Below are 12,618 nucleotides of genomic sequence, written 5' to 3' on the forward strand. Positions count from 1 at the left end.
GGCGCCTTTTCTGAGTCCACCTCTCACCTTCATTGTGTTCCTCACGAGGCGGGGTCTCACCCACCACACCGCGGGCTCCTGGGCCACATCATCTCTGAATCCCCAGTGGATTGGCAAACAGTAGGTGCTCACTAGGCATCTGATAAATTGAGTCGAATGGAACTCTGTGTAAGCCAGGACAGCACCTGGTTTACCTCGCAATCTGGTGGCCTCCAAGGCAGGGAAGAGACAGCCTGGGATCCCTGGATTTGGACAGGTGTGTGCTGGAGGCACCTCGAGTTCTGCTTGGCGAGGCGGTCCACAGGGGCTGCAGTGGGCCTGCAGTGCTGCGCAGAGGAATGTGGGGCTTTGGGCAGGGACGACTGGTCAGGTTGGTGTTTGCTGCAGGGTGGAAGACAGATGTGCCAGGCTGTCTGGGAGCAGAGCGGGCAGGCAGTTGGTGGCAGGGCCCAAGGCCCGGGCAGCAGCTGGGGTCAGGACAGGTGAAGCAGCCAGAGTACAGGAACCTTAAGGATGGTCGATTGGACTCGGGGGGAAGCATTTTCTGGTAGCCCACATGGGGATGCCATTAGGTACAGGGAGGACCCCTGAGGCCAAACACACTCCTGGAGGCTGATGCTGAGCTCGGCCTTGGATGCTGAGTTTGAGGCACCTGTGGTCCAGAGGAATGCTGTCTAAGAGAGAACAATGGCAGGGGGTTTGGAATAGGACCCCCAAGGATGGGGGGGTCACACCTGGAATCCCAGCACTTTGGGAGGCCGAGGCAGATGGATCACCTGAAGTCAGGAGTTTGAGACCAGCCTGGCCAACAGGGCAAAATCCTGTCTCTACTAAAAATACAAAAATTAGCCAGGTGTGGTGGTGTGTACCTGTAATCCTGGCCACTCAGGAGGCTGAAGCAGAATCATTTGAACCCAGGAGGCAGAGGCTACGCTGAGCTGAGATCGCATCACTGCACTCCAGCCTGGGCAATAGAGCATGATTCTTCTGTTAAAAAAAAAAAAAAAAAAAAAAAAAAAAAAGAATTGGGGCCCTGGTGGGCGGGGGAACTGGCTGACTCTGTGGATCCCTGTGGCCTATTCCCTGGATGTAGAGGTGCCCCGCAGAGGCCCTTGGTATTTCTCCAACCTCGGTTTTGAAGTGATTTGAAATGGTTTGGGAGTTTACTGTTTCGGCCTTTGACATCTTTTTTGGAGCAAGTGAATTCACATGGAAGCTAGACACCCAGACCCAGCCCAGGACAATCACAGTGAGCGGGGGACTGGAGATTCCAAAGACCGGCTCTCCCTCAGTGCCAGGTGGTTGAGAAGCCACAGCCAACTCTGTGACCCTTTTGGGGTGGGGCCCCACACTGCCATGTTTAGAACACATGCTGCTCTGCCTCTCCCCATTTCCCAGAGGAACATTCCATCGCTTGCTCCAGATCTCAGCAGCTGCAGACCTGACCTGAGAACATGGCCTTAGAGGATGCCCTGGCCATGTGTGGCCCAACAGCTCGTTGCCTCGGGCAGGTGGGCAGATGATGGACGGAAGGCCAAGCTCGGCTGGACAGGTGGTAAAGAAACCTAGTTAGACAAAGAGCTGGGACTCTAGGACCAGGGTTCAATCCTGACTCTAGCCTCTGGGGGTGACTTTACTTGGTGCCTCAGTGGTCCCATCTTCGAAATGGAGATTGCCGTGCTGATCTCCTGGGGCTGAGGCAACGCGGCAGTCACACATGCGCAGCAGGCTATACTCACAGTGGTTACACACACACAGCAGGTCACACATGTGCAGGGGGTTACACACACAACAGGTTACACTCATGCAGCACGTTACACACACAGTGGGTTACACACACGCAGTGGGTTACACTCACACAGCACGGGGACAGGGCAGGCACGTCACAAGCACAGAGCAAGTGCTGGCTCTGCCTGCTGTTCAGGATGGGGAGCCTGGAATCCAGGGGAATTGTCCTGATGGAGTGGGCTCTGGGGTGGAATTCCAGGCCTGCCCCTGGGATCCCGGGTGACCTGGGGCAAGGGACTTGGCCTATTCAGGACTAACGATAATGATCCCACCTCATGAGCGGGGCAGGATCACGAATTCTGTTCTGAGCAGGTTCAGGAGGAGCTGGCCACACCATGGGGGTGATGTGTTGAATTCAGCTCCCTCGCCCCCAAAGCCAGCTCCAGGAGGCTCACCACCGAACATGTCAGAAAGGATTAAAGATGCTGGCTGTGTCCTCTTCTGGAACCCAGGAGCCTCCCAGCAAGCACCGGTGTGGTGGTGGATACCAGGAAGAAGCCCAGGATGGTGGCCAGGACACTGTCAACCTCTAGGGAGCCGAGTGATGGTGCATGTTTACAGAAAACCCCGCCACGTGCATGACAGAAAGGTTCCCCGAGGAGAGGATGCACCCACACGATTGCGGAGAGCAGTCAGTCCTTTAATGCAGGTCAGGCTCTGACACCTGGGGGCACAGGGCTCTGCCCATCCCACCCTGAGGTGAAATCCCCAGCTGCTCCTGGCACAGGATCATTTACAAAAATAAATATGAAAAAAGCAGCAACTCTTTAGTGATCATGGAATTATCTGACAGCAATGAAATGTGTTTAAGCATCTGGCATATCTCCTAAATTGCACCAAAAGAATTTGGAAGCACTTGGTTTGGTCTCAAAGGCAAAAGGAAAGGACCAGGAGGGGCCCGCCACCCTCACATTTCGGAATCTGCGTACATCCCGTTGATTAAGTAGTCCACCTGCGTGTAGTCCTTCTTCTTGTAGCTCTCATAGGCTTGCAGGGCAAACAAGACCAAGACTGTGATGAAAAGGGTCACCCCGAGTAAGAGCACCACCAGGAGGAACGTTTTGTCCACCACGGCCTGGGTGAGGGGCTCGGTAGTGACCACCAGGTACTGGCCTTGGGTGCTGGGCTGGCATGAGTCCGTGGCTGGCATCTTAGGGTCCCCTGAGCTCCTGGGTATTGGTGCGGTGGAATCAGTACCTGACAGGGCTTTAGTCTCTATCTGCTCCGGTGCCTGGGGTGTGCGTGGCCCAGTGGGCCTCGGGGTAGATGGCATGGGGCTTGGCTGTGTTGTGAGGGACGTGGCCTCCACCTCAGGGACTGGGCTGTGAGGTGCTGGCGCTGTGCTGTGAGGTGGCTCCTTGGCTTGTGGCTTGGGGGTGGTCACCACCGCGGGGGACACCAAAGCCACAGAGGGGGTGGGAGTGGGCTCCGGAGTTGTGTTTGAGGGCGGTGGGGATCTATCTGTTGTGTTAACCACGGGCTGGTCCACTGACACCTGGCGAGTGGGACCTTGTGCTTGGGAACGTGTGGGGGGTGTAGGGCTTGCTGTGGTGTCACCGGTCAGGTACTCAGAAGGACTGGGAGTGCTCACGGGGCTGCTCGTGTTTGCTCTGGTCGCTACAGTCTGAGCACGCGTGGCCAATGTGGCCAGGGCTGCTGCTGTTGGCGACGAGCTGCTACTTGGCACTTGTACAAGGGCTGTGCTGACAGATGGGCGCCTGGCAGCGGTAGTAGATGGGGTCTGCCCTGCGAACAGGGACGTGGGCCCAGGCGGTGTAAGTGTCGTGGGAGCGCTGGAGGCCACAGACCTGGAAGCGCTGGAAGCCGCAGTGGTGGGAGCGCTGGAGGCCGCAGTCCTGGGAGCGCTGGAAGCTGCAGTCCTGGGAGCGCTGGAAGCTGCAGTCCTGGGAGCGCTGGAGGCCGCACCATCAGCTGTACCTCCTGAAGTTACTGGTTCACCCACATCTGTCCTGCTTGTGTCCTCTGGTGTGGCTTCCGTAGAGTTGAGGTGGGCTGCAGAAGTCCCTTTGGTCAACGTGACAGGAGAAGGTGCTGCCATGGTTATATTCACAGATGTTTTATTATCAACTCTTTCCACAGATGCATTCCTCTTCACTAATCCATGCCACATCTTGTTAGGGACAAAGTTGCCTTAAAGTCAGAAAAAAGAGAAAGAGAGAGAATCATGTTCAATCTTGCGCAGGGGGATTGCTCGGGGATCGGCTTCCACCTCGCCCTGCAGGCTGGCTCTGTGGGGCCCCTCCTCAGCCCAGCTGGAGTCAGGGGAGGTGACGTACGAACCTGCTTCCTCCCCAACTTTCTTCCCATGGCTGGCAGGCAGCCCATTGAAAAAGCCCTTGTCAATTTGATTTTAAAACTTCTTTGCCCTCTCCGAACTCTCTGCCCATTGAAGGTTTCACAGCTGCACTATTTGATCCAATGCCCAAAACATCAGAGTAAAAGTCTCACACAACAGGTGTGATTTACCACTAAAGGCCCACTGAACGCACACCAGGTTTACAAAGCAAAGAAACTGTCGCACAGATATTCACATCATAAAAGGTTTGGCTTTGTGAAAGGATTCACTGCAGGAATTCTTCGAAATGAATGGCACAGAGTGGGAACACAGCTAAAGATCTGATGTATGAAGGAAACAACTCCCCAGTGAAGATTCAATTTAGAGATGACATCAAATCTTGCAGGCCAAGCAAGCAAACCTTTCAGGGCTCAGCTGTCTGGTCCTGCTGGGGGCTCCTTGCCCACCATGGCCCTGGAGAAGGAAGCTTGGCCTGACAACCCTTCCCTGCCCAGCACCTGGGAGGGCTGGGGTTCCTGACACATTGGCCTGGGTTTGCAGACGCTGCTTTCGTGGGCTCAGCATGCTTTGTGGCTACCGTGGGCCCGTCCAGCAGTCACACCGCTTTCTCACTTACGTGGATCGTTGGATGCCGCATGGCTTTCAGATAAGGACAAGGAGAAAATCCAAATGAGCACAAGCACTGTCCACATCTTGTAGATGAGCTGGAAGCAAGGCCGGGCAGTCCCTGAGGCTCCCAGCCAGCCAGCTCCTCAGGCTGCTAATGGCTCCCTCCTGCTTGGCCAAGGGATCTGTGGTCAAGAAAGCATGCTGGTCAGAAGGCTTCTGGCCAGCAACGCACAGCCTTGCCTGAGAACACCTGCTGTGCAGGCTCTGGCAAGGTCCAAGGTGCAGACTGAGCCAAGTGCTGAGACCAGGGCTGGGTGCCAGGAAGTCCTCAGGCATGGCGTAGTCATGATCTGCCCTGTGCTTTGCACGTCATCACTTCTTGACCCGATTTCACTGAGTCTCAACCTGCAAAAGTTCCCATTCTCCCATCCTAGAGTTCAGCGTTTAAAAGAACAGGAGAGAGGGCTAAGACCTGGCTGTGTTCATAGGGCGAAGGCCTTCTCATCACCAAGACTGGTCAAGTCTTCCTCCTCAACTTCTCCTATGGTCTGCAGATTACGAATCAAGCCTAATGCACCACATGTGCACCCTGTGACAGGTGGCTGTGCCTTTCACATGGGAGATACTATTTGGGCATTCATCCATCCATCCATCCACCCACTGTTCTATCCATTTACTCATCTGTCCCTGCATAAGTCCATCTATCCACCCACCCACCCATCTATCCACTTTTCTATCCATCTACTCATCTGTCCATCCATAAGTCCATCCATCCAGCCATCCATTGATCCAGTCATCCGCCCACCCACCCACCCGTCCATCCATCCATCTGTCTATCCATCCCTCCTTTCATCCAATATTTACTGAGTGCTTACGCATGTGCCAGGCCGTACACTTAGGACAAAAAGATGAAAAACACACAACCTCTTCTCCGGGGACCTGCAGTCCTGGAGAAAAGAGGTGACTGCAGGGGCCGGGCGCGGTGGCTCACGCCTGTAATCCCAGCACTTTGGGAGGCCGAGGCGGGTGGATCATGAGGTCAAAAGATCGAGACCACCCTGGTCAACATGGTGAAACCCCGTCTCTACTAAAAATACAAAAAGTAGCTGGGCATGGTGGCGCGTGCCTGTAATCCCAGCTACTCAGGAGGCTGAGGCAGGAGAATTGCCTGAACCCAGGAGGCGGAGGTTGCGGTGAGCCGAGATCGCGCCATTGCACTCCAGCCTGGGTAACAAGAGCGAAACTCCGTCTAAAAAAATAAATAAATAAATAAAATTAAAATAAAAAACAATAATATTAATAGGGACAAGGGACCACGCAGAGGAGTGGGAGACCAGCAATACACGCAGCAGCCAACAGCACTGCCTGGGTTCCAACCCCGGCTTCCAAGCTCACTAACCAAGTGACGTGAGCAGCCACAGGCCCTCTGCGCCCCGCTGAGCTACACGGGAGTGACATGGGATAATTCAGGCAATGACCTAGCATGGCGCCTGGCTTAGTCAGCAGCCCACCCAAGAAGCACTTCCAGCTGCAAAAGCAGCAACTCTGCAACAAAAAGCCCCTGGGTGGCTTTCTGCCTTCCGTAATCCATGGGGACTGCTGTGAAGCTGCCCTAGGGCTGCAGAAAGGCCTTTGAGCACACACTTCTCTGGAAGGCTGGTATGTTCCATGAGACTTCCAGTCTGTTTCCAAGAGTCACTAACCTTTTTCTAGCTTCAAATGGTGCTTTCTCTTCAAAATGGTCTGTAAGGGTTCCTGATGGGTTATGGGTTTAGAAAAATTACTTGGTCTTATGAACCACAGATCTAGAGTGCAAAAAGCATTCTTTGTTCTGACAGAAAAAAAGCTGGGTGGGGGGATGGGGAGAGAAGAAACTGACCAACATCACGCAAGGCAGAACTGAAACCGGAAGGTTTCGGGCACAAAGAACTCACAATCCTCCATGGGCAAGGCAGTGCAGCTGGGCTTCTGATAAACACGTGTATTTAAACGGCTCTCTCTTGGGCTAGCAATATCTACTGAACACCTTTAAAATGCTACCGCCCTGGGTTCCAGATGTTCCCCAGGCCTGAGCCCAGGATTTGAAGTCCTCTGGATGAGTTAAAGGTGAGACGATATGGCAGGGGCTTCTTATGGATGAGGAGGGTCTTGGTTCCTGAATGTGCCCCAGGCCTGGGCCTTTTGCTACCCCCTCACTACAAATCTCTAGGGCAGGGGTCAGCACACTTTCTCTACGTAGGACAGGATGGCAAATATTTGCGACTTTGTGGGCCACTCGGTCTGTGTTTTAGCTACTTAATTCTGCTATCATCTACAGAGGCAGCCCTGAAATAAATATGAATGGTGGCATGGCTGTGTCCCAATAAAACTTTATACAAACAGGGAGTAGGTAGGATTTGGCCACAGCTTGCCAGTCCCTGCTCTAGCACTTCAGCCAGCTTCACAGCTGGTGTTCCAGCTACAGCAGGGAGGATCAGACTCAATCTACCAAATGAACCTCCTCCTTCCCATCGTCCTGTCCAGTTCCTTGCCTTAAAACAGACAAGAACCTTCTCCTTCCTGGGCGGGGACAGCCTCTCGTCATCTTCTGCTAAGAGGCACCCCTCCACCATTCTGCATCAGTGAGGCGCAGCCTCCCCGCAGCACGGAGGAGGCTGCTGTGAGTGCCAGGGCATCACCAAGGTCAGGGAGAACCTTCCCGGGTAACTTGCATTTGTGTCACAAAGCCAAAGAGGGTCACAGGGGATTGCGTGATCCCCATGATGTCCATGGGCCACCACCCCAGTCCACTCAGAAGACAAGGCCACCTGGCCAGACGCAATGACTCATACCTCATACTGGCACTCTGGGAGGCCGAGGCAGAGGGTGGGTTGAGCTCACGAGTCAGAGACCAGCCTGGGCAACATGGCAAAACCCCATCTCTACAAAAAACACAGAAATTGGCCAGGCGTGGGGGTGTGTACCTGTAGTCCTAGCTACTTGAGAGGCTGAAGTTGGGAGGATGGCTCGAACCTCAGAGGCAGAAGTTGTAGTAAGCCAAGATTGTACCACTGCACTCCAGCCTGGACAACAGAACCAGACCTTGTCTCAAAAAATTAAAAAAAAAAAAAAAAAAAAAAAAAATGGGAGGCAGGGCCTCTGACAGTTAAGGGCCACAGACTGAGCCTCCCTTGGTTACAATAAGGCTTGGCTGTCTTTCCTTTTCCCTTGGCCCTCTGGTGACCCTGCAAAGCTCCCTCTGGGCTCACTCTCCCATCGCCCAACAGGCAGGCCCAGTCTGAAGGGCCTAGACACTCACCAGAGGCCGCTGCTAAGGGCATGCTCCCAGCCTGGGCCATCTTTCTCCTTGGAGAGCTGTGGGCTTGGCACTGTGTTGTCCGGTGAGATCTGGCTTTGCAGGGGGTGAAAGCCACGTGGTGGGGCACTCCTGGGCCATGCCATCCTTTGTGGCACATGTGAGACGAAGATAGACTCTCCGCTCTGGGAACAGACAGACATCTAGGGATTGAAAAAAAGTCCACATTTCTTAGGAAAGGCACGGGGAAATTCCATGAGGAGGGAGGCACAGAAAGAGCAGCATTCAATAGGTCGTTCATCATACTGGGAAAACAACAACATGGATCAAGGCTTTCAATGTCAAAACTTCTGATGCAGGAGAACTGCTTGAACCCAGGAGGCGGAGGATGCAGTGAGCCAAGATTGCGCCATTGCATTCTAGCCTGGGCGACAAGAGCGAAACTCTGTCTCAAACAAACAAACAAACAAACAAAAACTTCTGACGCAGCAACTTCTACTGCAGTTTCTTCTAAGGAAGCACTCAGACAGATGTCCAAAGATGATTTACACAGATATTTCTCACAGCATTATTTAGAAAGAGTAAAACACTGGAATAGTTCTGTAAAGTATGGCCCTATTCATAGATAAAATACTAAGGCAACTGTTAAAAATACACACATTTAGGCCGGGCGTGGTGGCTCACGCCTGTAATCCTAGCATTTTGGAGGCCAAGGCGGGCGGATCACCTGAGGTCGGGAGTTCAAGACCAGCCTGACCAACATGGTCAAACCTCGTCTTTAAAAAAAAAAAAAAAAAAAAAAGCCGGGCGCGGTGGCTCAAGCCTGTAATCCCAGCACTTTGGGAGGCTGAGGCGGGCAGATCACGAGGTCAAGAGATCGAGACCATCCTGGTCAACCTGGTGAAACCCTGTCTCTACTAAAAATACAAAAAATTAGCTGGGCATGGTGGCACATGCCTGTAATCCCAGCTACTCCGGAGGCTGAGACAGGAGAATTGCCTGAACCCAGGAGGCGGAGGTTGCGGTGAGCCGAGATCGCGCCATTGCACTCCAGCCTGGGTAACAAGAGCAAAACTCCGTCTCAATAAAAAAAAAAAAAAAAAAAAAAAAAAAAATACACACATTTCTACTTACTGACATGGGAAGCTACAGCATGCATCAATAAATGAACAAGTCAGTTTACACAGAATCAGGTGGACCACGATCCTATTTTGTTAAAAGAGACATTTATTCAAGGGTCTGGAATGATTTGAACTATAAAGTTAATGATTATCCCTGGGGAATGGATTCATCTGTGATTTTTATTCTCTACTTCATATCTCTTTTCTTTTAACAAGCATGTATCACTTTTGGAAAACATTTCTGAAAGGCTCCAAGGAAAGAAAACAGCTTATTTTCTTCAAGTACTTTAAGCCACTAGGCAGAAAGGCACAGAGTTATCCCACCTGATACAGTGTCACAATTGATTTCGATAACTTAGAGACTACATGATCTATATACCAGGAGGGACATTTTCCTTGGAGCTAACCAAAACTTTAGAGGAATCCAGGCATACAGCCATAATGCAAAGACGTTCACCAGCACGAATTATTCTCTCATTGCTGAATATTTAAGGAGAACTCAGGAGATTACAGAAACAGCTCGTCACCTCCTATCATGGGCAGGTATCAGTAGGTGGTGATATCACGGATGACCACGGGCCTGCTCCCAACGCAGATGCCCATGTGTGCACACAGAGCCACACACATGCACTGAGTCACACACACTTGTGTGCATACAGCTCCACGCATGTCCATCTGCACATGTACGCACGCCACATGTGTGCAGTCACACGTGCACACACATACGCAAAATCACACACACAAAGGTGAGAGCACACACGTGGAGCACGTTCACAAGGCTATCTCAGGACACTCCACGGGCTTCTCAGGAAACTTCTGCTGGATACCGTCATCACTTACTCCCTCCCAGCCAGTAGGGCTGGTGGTCACTCCCACAGACACAGGAGTTGGCCACTGTGTAGTCACGAACAGGCCTTCGTTGTACTGTGACTTCATCCCTCTGCTATGGTCCTGGCTCCACTTTCCAACAGAATATTCTAAATGCCAAGATCCCATGTGGGGACCTGTGGTCATCTTTATAAGCTGACTCACGATGGACAAACCATTAACAGTATTCAAAATAACTGTTTCCCCTGCAAGGACTTCAGGCCAAAATTAAGGTGGGGAGGTCTCGGGACCCACCCAGTTATTCTCATTATTATCTGGTACAGAGAGACTGGGTAGATCAAGGTCTCAGATCACAACAGATGGAGAAAAAGAGATCCCAGGGGTAAGAGGGGAATGAGCAAGAGAGAATGAAGTTTGTATTAAGTTGGAGACCAGGCCAGATGGAGAGATGGAAGGTTAGGCTGGCACTGGGTGTTCCCTTCTTCAGGGATCAGCTCCCCATAGGATCTGCAAGGAAGGTGCAGCAGGGCACTCCCTTGAGGCAGGTGACACTCCATGAGAAAGGCACCCTCAGACTGCGCCCCTCTGTGTCGACCTCCCTAATCCTTTTCTGGTTTGTGATCTTGAGATGCCTCCCAAGGCATCTGGTCTGAATTCTTGTGTTCCCAACCTTGGCTTGTTATATGTAGGGCATTTTATGCAAGTTACACACAGCTGGACTCCAGGCATGGTGCTGCATGACTGTAATCCCAGATACTCAAGGAGTTGAGGTGGGAGGACTGCTTAAGCCCAGAAATTTGAGTTCAGCCTGGGCAACACAGTGAGAACCCATCTCTTAAAAAAATAAAAAAGGAAAAGAAACAGCTTAATTCCTTTTTCTGGCATAGAGAGGTTCCAAAGACCCAACACAAGTAATCCTGAAGCTTGGTAAAGGGCCATGGCAGTTACCCCCACATTCTATCAGGCTATATATTAAGACTCACTCAGCAGCAACATGGCCAGGTCCCCACTCCAAGTTAGGCAAGCTACAGATTCCAAGGAGTAGGAACTGCAAAAACAAATACAGGGCAAACCGAAGACCTAACCCTGACGTGTCACCTCGCTGAACTTTGGTAGCAGAAGCCCAAGGAACAGAGACCTATGGCTTTGTGTATATAGACATTGTCCTGTAGGTCAAAGGATGTGACTCCGTGGCAGATGGGAACCTGGATCACTGGATATTTATTACATTACCTTAACTACATTGCCTGCTTCCAGGTTTCTGGAAGTTTCGGTATCACCGCTGAATGCTAGGGCCTAGTTTTTGCTGATAACGTGGGTAGCTCTGACATTCCTTTGTCCATTAGGCAGATCCACTTTATAAATGGAAAAATTTGTATTTTAAATATTTTCCTTGCTGATTTTATTAAAATTTTAGAGATTTTTCCTGGAACAAGGGATAGCTGCAAGTTGTCAAAATCAGATTTCGAAGCACGATGATGATTCTTGTGGCAAACCACGCATGAGGAGGTCGATCCTCCTATCAGCCTAAAGGTTACGTGCACATCCTAGGCAGCCACACGGGGGCTACTAAGTGACTCGAACGGGGGAAGCAGGCAGAGCCACAGATGGGCAGGGGAGGGAATCTGGGGGAATGCACAACTTCCACCCAGGTAGGGAGAGGGTCTGCGGGATAGGTCCGGGTCACTCAACTCTCTCGGGGCAACACTTCTTAGAGCCCAGTCCCGGCCTCGAATTGTCCAGGAAAGACCCCAGGATAAATGCGCCCCCCGTACGAGTGTCCTCATTCTGCTTCCAAAACGGGACAAGGGGGCCTCTTCTCCAGTCGGGGAACCCCTCCAGCCCTCCTCCCTCCTCCTGCCTCTTGGCCCCCCAGCCATGCTCGGCCCCCAGTTGACTCCTCCCGTTTCCTCCTCTCCCGCACTCCTCCGCGTCTTGCACTCGGTGCGTGCCCCTCCGCCGCTCCCCCTGCCTCTCTCAGCCCCACTCACTCTCTCCCTGCCCCTCGTGCCCCAGCCAACCCTCCTCCTGCCCGCCACCTCTGTCTCTGAGTCGCAAACCGGTCAGGGAGCCCTGACAGCAGCTCCCCGGGCGGCAGCGCGAGCTCCTTACCCGGGCGCGGTAGGCCCGCGGCGGCCCGGCGGCCCTCGAACGGTAGGAAGGAGCCCCAGCCCGGGCGCGGGGACGTGGCCGGCAGCTCAGCCCAGGCAGCTCCAGGCAGCGCGCCCTGCCCGGGCTCCGCCCAAGCTCCGGAAGTGACGTCACGAGGGGCGGGGCTGACGGCCTGGCCGGGGCGGGGAGCGGCTGCGGCGGAGCCTGTCGCGAACGCAGGCGAGACGGAAGGGGGCGGGGCGTGTGCGCGCTCAGGCCCCGCCTCCCCGGGGCCGGCTCGGGCCACCGAATGCGAGCCGCCAGAAAGAGCTATTTTGAGCAGGTCTGTGGCGGAAGTGGGCGTTCCCGGGGCTCGGCTGCCCAGCTGTGCCCGCTGCGGTCTTGGGGTCCCGGGATGCCCGGGTTGGGCTGGGTGAGCTCAGACGCACCTCGTCGGCGGCCGAGCCTGAAGAGGCGACCTCGAAACGCCTGTTGAGATCTTTCGCGGGCACACGCCCTTCGCGTTCCTCCGATACCTCCCTAAGTTTCTCCAGCCCCTGGCGGGGCGC

The 12,618-nt window shown here is 53.3% G+C and overlaps 1 protein-coding gene across 2 annotated transcripts; it reads right to left on the reverse strand.

Annotated features, from left to right (window-relative positions):
• Positions 1-2,407: 2,407 nt before the first annotated feature.
• C6H11orf24 (chromosome 6 C11orf24 homolog) lies at positions 2,408-12,205 on the reverse strand. Of its 2 annotated transcripts, XM_074401782.1 has the most exons (5): positions 12,071-12,205; positions 8,013-8,212; positions 7,678-7,776; positions 4,722-4,896; positions 2,408-3,939 (listed from the first exon to the last, which is right to left on the reverse strand). In XM_074401782.1, the coding sequence occupies exons 4-5, from the start codon at positions 4,795-4,797 to the stop codon at positions 2,696-2,698; spliced, it is 1,320 nt and encodes a 439-aa protein (XP_074257883.1). In that variant the 5' UTR covers positions 4,798-4,896; positions 7,678-7,776; positions 8,013-8,212; positions 12,071-12,205; the 3' UTR covers positions 2,408-2,695. The 2 variants fall into 2 exon arrangements, with proteins under 2 accessions (XP_074257883.1, XP_039327345.1); XM_039471411.2 differs by lacking the exon at positions 7,678-7,776.
• Positions 12,206-12,618: the final 413 nt, after the last annotated feature.

The sequence above is a fragment of the Saimiri boliviensis genome, chromosome 6, assembly GCF_048565385.1.
Source record: "Saimiri boliviensis isolate mSaiBol1 chromosome 6, mSaiBol1.pri, whole genome shotgun sequence".
NCBI lineage: Eukaryota > Metazoa > Chordata > Mammalia > Primates > Cebidae > Saimiri > Saimiri boliviensis.